The 11062-nt window shown below is 39.6% G+C and overlaps 2 protein-coding genes across 2 annotated transcripts; one reads left to right on the top strand and one right to left on the bottom strand.

Moving 5' to 3' along the window:
* The first annotated feature begins 5891 nt into the window (after window positions 1-5891).
* LOC136268500 (uncharacterized) lies at window positions 5892-9195 on the top strand. The gene is made up of 7 exons (XM_066063860.1): window positions 5892-6352; window positions 6920-7033; window positions 7086-7186; window positions 7250-7373; window positions 7480-7830; window positions 7889-8073; window positions 8145-9195. Exons 1-6 carry the CDS (start codon window positions 6143-6145, stop codon window positions 7952-7954), a joined length of 966 nt encoding a protein of 321 aa, XP_065919932.1. The 5' UTR covers window positions 5892-6142; the 3' UTR covers window positions 7955-8073; window positions 8145-9195.
* LOC136268489 (uncharacterized) lies at window positions 8589-10057 on the bottom strand. Its single transcript, XM_066063849.1, has 3 exons — window positions 9883-10057; window positions 9311-9829; window positions 8589-9259 (listed from the first exon to the last, which is right to left on the bottom strand). The coding sequence occupies exons 1-3, from the start codon at window positions 10028-10030 to the stop codon at window positions 8940-8942; spliced, it is 987 nt and encodes a 328-aa protein (XP_065919921.1). The 5' UTR covers window positions 10031-10057; the 3' UTR covers window positions 8589-8939.
* Between the last annotated feature and the right edge of the window lie 1005 nt (window positions 10058-11062).

Genomic DNA, 11062 nt, shown 5'->3' with positions numbered 1-11062 from the left:
GCTGAATTCTGTGTAGCTAAATTCTCTAGAGAGTGACTTAATTGTAGCTGAATTCTCTACAGGGTGCATGACTTGTTTATAGCTGAACTTTCTTCATTGTGACTGCAATGTTCTGAATCTCTATAGTGATATATTTGCTTAACTCTCCACATGGTGACTTGCTTCTTGTTGAACTGTCTATAAGATTAACTGTTTGCAGCTGAACTCCCTACAGAATAACTTGTGATGTAATAAAATTCTATAATGGAGTAAATATATTAGCCGAATGCTCTATTAGGGTGACTGTTCTATTAGAGTATCTCGATCTCGCATTTGCTTCACGGAGTTGGCTTTCGAATCATAACTCAGTGGTTTGTAATTCGATTCTTCTGTACTACTGCAATGACTTTCTATGAAGATTATTCCAGCTATACACTGATTTTCAGCTCATTGCTCTAAGCGGTTTGCCTAGTAGGCGTGAAAATTAATACTTTTTTTTATTCATAAAAATCGATCGCGTAATTGTGACACAGGTTGGATTTTGTGTCATGTCTCCATGGTTTTTATCTCGATTCCTTTCAAACCACCAAAAAGCACTCCTACGATGTTACTCCATCTACATAGCAATTTTCAACTCATTCCATGGAGCGGTTTACCCTGTAGGCGTGACAACAAATCGATCTTGTTTTACGCGAATAATCGGTCATAACTCCTGAACCATTCATCGGATTTATACCAAATTTGATGCTAGGATGCGCCGTCGGACTCCCATTCTGTGTGCCAAATGTTAAGGCGATCGGAGTACGCGTTTGCTTGTTATAACAATTTTTGCAAGTGTGCGAAAAGACGAAGAAGAAGAAAAACGAAGGAAAAAAAAGAAACTTTGGAAGCTCGTATCTCGGAAATGGCTGGAGCGATTTCCTTCAAATTTGGAATGTAGACTCCCCTGGCTGGCGGGAAACTGTGTAGCAAATTTGTTCCAATCGGATAAGTGATCACCGAGATACAAAGGTGTGAAAATGACGTTTTCGTTCTTCCTGTCAATACACTCACGGGTGTGGCGCGCCGGCTTCTTGGGCCACACGACACACTACCGTGTGTCTTGATTTAATTTATTTACTACATAAATTTATGAGACTGTGGCTATAGTGTATGTGTTATGCTTGTGGTATATGGAAATTCAGAGTTTAGAATTCTGGTCAGATTATTATTGCTGGTTAGGTGCAATTCAAGGTTTAAACACCCATATAAGGGTACCAGTATTAATACAATAATTGCTAGTTTCGAATGAATGATGTCAGGAGGCAGGAGCTCATAAGAAAACACTGCATTATTATTGGGTGAGTTGGAATCCATCGTTGTGCAATTAATATTATTGCGATATAATTATACATACTGTAATAATATTGTTTTTCAACGCGATGTCACTCGCAGACAGTGTTGGGCAAGTTACTTTGTAAAAGTAACTAGTCACATATTACATATTACTTGCAACTGAACTAGTTAGTTACAGTTACATATTACCTATAAAATAAAGTAACTGTAATAATATTACATATTATATTACTTAGTGTCCACAGCCTTAAGCTGTCATGTGTGAAACTACCACCTTATCACGTGACATGATTGCGTCGTTGGACAATATGCAAATTTTGGTTATAAATAAGAAGCTGGTGAATAAGCTTCATTCAGTAGGCCTCGTTACTTCGTTGTGGCTAAGCGTTACTCAGGGGATAACAAACGAGATTAGTAACTTCGTTACTTGCAGTAATAACATTACGTAATATTAGACTCGTTACAGTAACTAAATTACTTAGGTAACGCGTTACATTTGTAAGTAAAGTAACTTGCGTTATATTACCTGTTTTTATTGCGTATTTCGTTATATTACTTTGTTACTACAAAAGTAATAATATTACGTAACGCATTACATAAGTAACGTGTTACTCCCAACGCTGCTCGCAGATGACAGTTCTACGTACCTCACTACCTGTAGCTATCTTAATTTACCACATATGATTATTGACAAGAGATCTGTCCCAGCAAAATCGTACATCATGTAAGACACAATAGCTGTAGGGTAAAAAATTAGGGCAGCATGGCGAGTATATGTATGTATATAAAACTCACAAATTTGAGTGTAAAACATGTGTCAGTGTTGATTGGAGTAGATTTGGTAGCTACAATAGTTACTGCCTTACAATTCAATCCACTTTTGAATTTTTATTGTTAGCTCCAGTTAATCATAAATGGTAGCTACCCCCGGTTTCTAAAATGCTTCCAAACCGAAAGGCCTTGGCTTGTACTTAATTTTTTTTAATTTTCATGTCCGGTGTCAGTCTTGTCCCCTTCACTGAGTTCATTATTGTATCCCAGAGTGTCCCTTCAGTTCATTATTGTAGTGCTCCTTTTTTTTTCCAAGAGCGTTTATAATCTCTAATCGATAAGCGCCATGCACCCTGAGGGTCTGGCCACGCGAGACCGAAGTCCCTTTGGTGAATTGCTTGGTTGGGTTAACTGTTTTCTTACCACACGTTCTCAGAGGGTTGTTGTAAATGGTCAGTTTTCAGAGTGGCTCCCTGTGGCGTCCGGAGTTCCTCAGGGCTCCATTTTGGGTCCTCTGTTCTTCATCTTATATATTGATGACATTAGACACGTTGTCAAGCATTCGTCAATTAAATCTTTTGCTGATGATATTTCACTCTATTCTCGGGTGTCGTGTTATGATGATTGTTTAAAGTTACAGGAGGATTTGTCAAGTGTCTATAATTGGTCTTTGAAGTGGCATCCTAAATTAAATCCAAAGAAGTGTGAAGCAGTTAACATCACTAATAAACGCCATCCAATCAACTTTGAGTACTTTATTGGATCTCATCCAATTCCATGGTCACAGAAAGTTAAATATCTTGGCATTGTAATCAGCTCAAAACTTAGGTGGAATGATCATTGTCGATATGTAGTCAGTAAAGCTACTAAGTGCCTGAACCGTATACGCCGTGCTATGTTTGGTTGTACCCAAGCAGCTAAAGTTAGTGCTTACAAAGCACTGGTTAGACCCTACCTTGAATATGCTTGCGTAGTGTGGGCGTCGTACACAGCACAGGATATTAGTTTGTTGGAATCGGTGCAAAATAGAGCTGCACGCTGGATTAAAAGCTTTTGGGATGCAGCTGCTCAAAAATGGTCTAAGTCGTCGTCGGTTTGCATCAGTAAACTGGGATGGCCTTCACTTAAAACACGTCGAAGCTATATATCTATCTGGACCCTCTACTCCATTTATCATAAAAGAACTGCCATCAATTTCTCAAGGTATTTTCATTTCAACACATTGGCTACGAGGTCACATGCTTTGACATTAAATCTTGCGTCGTCAACTATCAACGCATTTCGGCACTCATTTTTTTGTGACTACACCTTTTCTTTGGAACTCAATTCCTTTTGAAATTTTATCTCAAAGGACTGCTGGCAGTTTTAAGACTAGGTTAAAACATTATCTTTTTTTGTAATTAGGTTTATTGATTTTGTAATTATTAAGTAGTTCATGTTCCTTTTGTATTTGTTTGTGTGTAATTGTACATGTGAATGTATGTTCTGTGTTGGGGATCACCTTGTACAGGCAGTATTGCTTTTTGTGTTACCCATCTTTGGAAAAATTGATAATAATAATAATAATAATAATAATAATAATACTCGTGCGCAAGCTCATGCGTGACTGCTGTCGAGAATTGACTAACTGTTATTGTTTGTAATGTATTATGTAATGCTGTATCACGTGTACTGTCGCATGCGTTTGAAAGCTCTAATTAGGATGTTAGCAGTGGGATCCGTGCGTGGTCGATCAATCACGAGCAGTTGCTACCAGGAGCGAACCGTATCACCCCCGACACGACATTTTGGTGCTGTGACCAGGATTTTCACCTTGTAGCCGCTGAAACTTCGCAACCCCATGCGTAAACGCTGTGGTACCGTGGCAAGCTGTAGTTCTACTCTGAACGGTACCCGGAGAGGCAAGCACCAACGGAACATAAACAGTTGTTTGCCGTTGCATTTTTTTCAGTGCACTACCAGCGATGGAGCAGCTGACTCGCCTACAGACTTCTCGTAGAGTGTATCGTTCGCACGTCACGCGAATCCTCAACAAGGTAGATGAAACCCCCGACAAGGAGATCGATGAACTAGCCCTTATCTACCTTACCACTGCCGTCTCGCAACTAGAAAAGAAGCATGAACAGATTACCAAGCTGGATGAACAGATCGCAGAACTGATTCAGGATCCAGGCGAGCTAGAAGAGGCAATCATGGACTCTGAGGAGGGGCAAGATCTTATTATTGAGAACATCAATAAGCTGAAGAAGCAAGTGGAGCTTTTGTCAAAGCAGCCTCGTCCTGCTACACCATCATCCCAACAAGAGACAATTGAAGATGACAATGATGTAACCCAGAAATCACACCAGGACATTGTGAGTAGTGTAGCTAGCTCCCAATCAACAAGTATGCATGACAGTAATGTTGTTAATGAATCTTCAGTCACAAGTGTTGATAACCAATCAGTTTCAAATGTTGATATTGAATTACCAAAAGTGTGTGGTAGCCCTCCAACCAGTAACATCTCTTCAACACTTACATTTTCAATGCTCAATTCAACATCAGTTTCTGTTTCATCAATTTCTTACCCATCAGTGAGCTATGTCCACAGTTTGGGGCCTCCTCCATTAATTCCAAGAAGCACTGAAGCAGTTAGCCCCCATCCACTAGCTCCCTTATATTCTATACCGTCAGCTTTACCGACATTGTCTCATCTCAACCTGGACACTAGTCAACCCTCCAGCAGACTCCCCATAGTGAGTACTAGAAGTATTGAACCCCTGATGATAACACCTATTACTACCGCACCAGAAGTTCCCAATCATACTCCACAGTTTGCTGCGAGCAGGTTACCTAAGTTAACTCTACCGATGTTTTCTGGACACCCCTTAGAATGGCTAACTTTTTGGGATTCCTTCCGAGCTGCCATCCACTCCAATCCCAATCTAAGTGGTGTGCAGAAATTCAATTATTTGAAGGCCCAACTGCAAGGGGATGGCCTTCGTTAAAACCCGGAACGGACCGGACCGGACCTGAATTTTATTGTTGAGGAGCGCGTATCCAACTAAAATAAATTTCCGTGCGCTTGCAAGGGATACAGGACGTGGACTATGTTCTTCATTTGCACTCAGGGAACGATTGTCTACTGATATCCAGAGTGGCTGATGGTGATTTCGAAGCAAATATAGTCGTATACTGGTATTTATACAAGTTTGCGAAGCGGAAACGTAGCGTATTACAAGGACTGGATACTCTCACGTAGCTAACAATGGTGGCGAGATACAAGCTAGCTACTGTAAGACTGGTCACAAATCATATACCTGGACTGATCTACATACCGTACGCAAGGAAATTTATACGTGAGAGAATTTGACGAATCGGGTTTGATTAGTCAAAATTTTCTTAAGTCTAAATTTCCTTGCGTACGGTATGTATACAGATCAGTCCAGGTATATGATTTCTGACCAGTCTTGGCCAGCTTGTATCTCACCACCATTGTTAGCTACGGTGAGAGTATCCAGTCCTTGTAATACGCTACGTTTCCGCTTCGCAAACTTGTATATATACCAGTATACGACTATATTTGCTTCGAAATCACCATCAGCCACTCTGGATATCAGTAGACAATCGTGCCCTGAGTGCAAATGAAGAACAGAGTCCACGTCCTGTATCCCTTGCAAGCGCACCGAAATTTATTTTAGTTGGATACGCGCTCCTCAACAATAAAATTCTGGTCCGGTCCGTTCCGGGTTTTAACGAAGGCCCAAGGGGATGCAGCTAAGGTTATTGCAGGGTTTCCTCTCAGTGATCACAATTACCTACATGCAGTGGCTATTCTACAAGAAAGTTTTGGCCAAACTGAACAGCTAATAGAGGTTTTGCAAACGAGGGTGTGTCCTGGTTACTGTTGCTATACGCCGTCTTCGAAGGCAAAAGAGGCATGCGTAATAGCTAAAATACACGTAGTTATCGGTTTTACCTATAGTAATTGTGACACTGACGAGTCTTAGTAATACATCTCGGTGATTTTAAAGCTATTGCTACTATAGACGCCATTCTCGAAGATACCGTACGCATAATGGAAGTTATGTCAGAGTACTTTATGTCACTTTCTAGTGAAACACGGGAGAGATACGAAAGTAAAGTCGTTTCTGCAGGCCTTGCTATTGATCCCTATTCCATCTCCGAGTGGGAAGAGGATCCACAGGACATTCCAAGCGTGACATGGAGCGACATGGTTTATTACATGACTAACACACCCAGTCCATACACAAGGGAGGAACTTAAGGTAGCTGTATTGTTCAGCTAGTGGTCATGTATATAGCTACTACTAATATAGATGCATAATATATAGCTGCATATTATTTAAACAGATTTTTTAAATTACCAGCTGAGTTGTTTATGAAGGCTGTAATTTTATATGGTTAGAAGTAATTGACTTTAATCAGCTACATGAATTGGTCATAATGGCTTGCTGTTAATGTTGGTTAGCTATAGCTAGTGCATGGAAAAGCTGAGCTAAATAGGCACTGCTACAGATAAAGCTATAGCAAGCAAGTTTCAAGTCAAAGCACAAAGAGTGATAGCTATATCCAGATAGTACAATGGTTGCCACACAACACAAAAGGTGAAGACGTGTTAATTGATGAGTTAGGTATATTGTACAACTACATCATAGGGTGTGTAAATAAGTTCAATGCTGATAAATGAGTTCAGCAGTGTAATGAAAGCCAGTTGACCTTGATAGTAAGCTTCAATTAGTGCTGTATAACTATACACTTCATTTCAAGAGAACTTAATATTATTGATACAGCTATAGCCTGGGTTAAATAAACAATAACATGCACACCTGCAGGCTTGGAAAGGAATGCTTGATGGTGAAAGTTTTCTAAGGGCTGGATGGGTACATGGGCTGAAATTACACAGCTATACTGGACCTCAACAAAAGAGATTTTTGATAAAAGGAAAGGTTAGTTATCATGGGCCAGTTACGCTGTTTCAAACCATCACATATTATATAGGTTATGCATTCACAAAGGACTTCTGGCACACCACTTATACCATGGGTTGTACCAGAAGAGGATGGAGAGATATTAGTAGCACACTGTAATTGCATGGCAGGGTATGTATGTTTGCAAAACATGACAAGATCATGTGATAGGATGTTATCTATGAAATTGTATAGATTAGGAGAAGCCTGTTCCCATATTGCTGCCATTATTTCCAGTCTTGTGGCTGCTAACAGTATACGACAGAGATCAGCATCAGTTACATCACAAAGATGCATGTGGCTTCCACCTGCAAAGAGTGTAAGTAAATATAGATAAAAGTTTTGAAAGTATATTGCCCACATTGCATAAAAGGATTCATTTAACTAGCTGTTTATACGTATAACATTTGTATCTCCAATTATAGGTTACTCCAGCAAAAATTTGTGAAATAAAGTTTCGATCCTCAAGTGGTAAAAGGCAGAGATGTGATAGTGGTAGTACAGATGCTACATCATCACAAAATAAGACCTCCACTGCAGAGATATCTGACCCATCAGATGCTGAATTGAACACTTTTTATGATGGAATTAACAATTACACAAAAAGAAAGCCTGGAATACTAAAGATTTCACCTCCATATAGTGACAATTTTATTCCTATTTTGAGTCAATCAATCTACCCTACAGCAATGATGGAGCTGTACAATCCAGAGGCACTGACTCTTCAATATCATGACCTTCTAACTGAATGTGAGAGAACCATTGATACTATCAAGGTTTGTCATGCATGGCTACCATTTTTCATAGTAATTCTGTCATTACTGTATGCTGTAGGTGACTGCTGAACAAATTGCAAAATTAGAGGAAGTGACCAGGGGCCAGTCATCAACTAAGAGTTGAAGGATCACTGCCTCAAACTTTAAGGCAGTGACTGCAACGAGCTTACTTTCACCTTCCCAAAGTTTAATCAAAAGATTATGCTATCCAGAAGCTCATAAGTTCACAACAAAAGCAACAAAGTGAGTAGCTAAATTTATAATAATTTGTCATCTGATCATGAGTTATATGTGCATTTATACATACACAATAGGTGGGGTTGTGATCATGAAAAGGTTGCCTTTGATGCTTACAAGCAACAAGCCATTACAAAACACAAAAATTTTCAGTGCTCTGAAGTTGGCTTGTTTATTGATGCTGACCGGCCATATTTGGGTGCGTCACCTGATGGTTTGGTAAATTGTTCATGTTGCAAAGATGGGCACGGAGTGCTAGAGATCAAATGCCCATTTTGTTTTAAGGATGCATTACCAGATGATACATCAGCTGATACAAACTATTATATGGTGAAAAATGATGATGGAAAATGGAAATTAAAAAGAGAACATGCGTATTTTTATCAAGTTCAAATGCAAATGGCTATCTGTAAAGTAACATATTGTGATTTTGTTGTGTGGAGCGAAAGTGGGTTTATTATCGAAAGGATTAAGGCAGACAATGATTTTTTTGAACAAAAGCTAGAATCACTATATGACTTTTTTGTCTATGGAATGCTCCCAGAAATCATCGGGAAGTAGTACACAAGGAGACCAGTGGCTGACACAGCAAATGTTGTACCAAGAACAGTACCAACTGAAGACCACCTGGATTGTGAAGATGAAGACAACACAAGATTATGGTGTTACTGTCAAGAACCAAGCTTTGGTGGCATGGTATTATGTGACAATGAAGAGTGTCCTATAAAGTGGTTCCATTTTGACTGTCTACGGATCAGATGCCCCCCTAAAAATCGTAGGTATTGTCCATCTTGTCGAAAGCTGCCACAATTTACCAAAGGTAAAGGCTCCAAAAAGAATCTCAATAAAGACTCAGCTATAAATCCTAAATTTTAATCTTGACTAACAACTGATGGACACAAGTTTACACATGCACAGCATACACTTACAATTTTATCAATGGTACTGTCATTTTCATCACCAACAATTAGTCTAATTGGTAATGTTCCTTGTAATATAGTGCACTTTTGTTTAAGAACACCTATCACCCTCTCTACATGTATTCGGACTACAGACAATTCTCGGCTCCAGTCAACTTCTACTTTCTCTAGCTGCTTCTTTCCCTTTGTGAAGGGAGGAATCTTCACTTCAGCCATAGCCATTCTTGCATAGTCATCACATGTAAAGCCTCTGTCAGCTAATATCACATCACCTAAATAATTAACAGTGTTGTAAAATGCACAATGATGGTAATACATCTTACTGGGAAGCAAATGTTGAATTAAGCCAGATTGTTCAGTAATTTCTTTATCTGACATCCGCCCACCAACACATTTTGATATATGAGAAATTGTTCCTTGTGGAGTAATTCCAATCAAGAATTTAATAGTGGAGTGATGCTTGTAATTACTCCAAACTTGTGCACGTGCCAGTAAATCTGATGGTCTCTCTATGAAAATTTCAGTGCAGTCTATTATAACTGCACACTTCTTAAAAAACTTTCTAAATGCTGTGGGCATTGTTTGACATAGAGTATCTCTGTCAGGCCATTTGATAAAAGGAGCAGTCTTCACAGCCATTACATCCAATACATGGTGAAAATATCTAGATACAGTGCTACAATGCACCCCAAATCGGAATGCAAGGTCTTCATCCATTAAATTTAGGCGAAGTTTCATGAAGAACATGATTAAGATAGACATTTTTGATAATCTTGTGTTATCAGGTAAGGCTGATGATACAAGGTCAAACAAAGCCTTAAAAACACACCACTCAGCAATACCTGTAAAGACTAAAGTCATAATCTACATTATGGCAAAAATATGTGTTAACTACCTGTGTAAAATTTCAGTAAGTGATCGCTCTGTTGCAAGTGCTCACTGGATATGTGAGTTTTTTCTAAGTATGATACTTTCATTTTAAGCTCATCATTCTCTTTTCTTAGCCTGTCATTATCCCTCTGTAACTGTATGTACTCCAGCATGAAAGCATCATCTGTCTGACATCCATCATCCGTAAACGTGGTTGTTTTGGTGGTTGTACTAGCGCTGCTACAGAACTAGCATTGCCAACATCCTCAGAATCAGAAACAACTCTCTTCCTTTTAGCCCGTTGTTCAGCCCTATTGTGCCTTTCTGGGTCAGGAACAGAAATTTTATGGCCCATGTATAAAGTGGGCACCCAGTCAGGATCAGTTGTTTCATAGAGTTGTGCTGGCCTACCTACAAATATAGCTAGCTAGTTAATTACTGATAACAAGTATATAAGCATGTCTAGCTAACCTGACCTGAAGTGTATAGAGCACACACGAGAAGATGCTGTGGATGTCCAACCTTCCCTATGTATACTGACAATCCATGCCTCACGCCGCTTCCTTGATAGCTGTTCCGTTTGTACTCCCTGGGTTGTGCGGATAGCAGGTATCAAGTAGAAACCTTCCGTACCACGTCTTTTACAACCTACAACGCAGCAAGAATTCATCATTTTCACTGAGATTACCACTGAGACTCGTCCGTATCACAATTACTATAGGTATAAATCGCTACAACTACGGGTATTTATAGCATTACGCGTGCCTCTTTTGCCTTCGAAGATGGCGTATAGCAACAGTAACCAGGACACACCCTCGTTTGCAAAACCTCTATTGATACACACATGCAAGCTCTGTTGGAACTGCCGAGGCCCACAAACTCACTGCACAGTTTACGCAACTTTCACGACACTGTGGAAAGTCATACTCGTGGCTTATCTTCCCTTGGGAAATCTGGAGAGACATATGGAGACCTACTAGTCACTGTTATTCGTGAAAAGCTTCCTAAAGAGGTCAAATTGAACATAGCTAGATCGAAGACCACCCCAGAATGGTCATTACCTCAGTTAATGTCAGCTGTCATTAAAGAGATTCGGATATTAGAGTGTGGGACCCACAATTCACCTTTGGGTTCATCCTAATCTACAGCTGCATTCCTAATTGGCTCTAAACCCAATCACATTCACAAAAAAACAAGATAAAGGG

Source organism: Dysidea avara, chromosome 1 (assembly GCF_963678975.1).
Source record: "Dysidea avara chromosome 1, odDysAvar1.4, whole genome shotgun sequence".
NCBI classification, from domain to species: Eukaryota; Metazoa; Porifera; class Demospongiae; order Dictyoceratida; family Dysideidae; genus Dysidea; species Dysidea avara.
The sequence above is the reverse complement of the archived record's forward strand: the minus strand, read 5'-3'. Positions and strand labels throughout refer to the sequence as shown.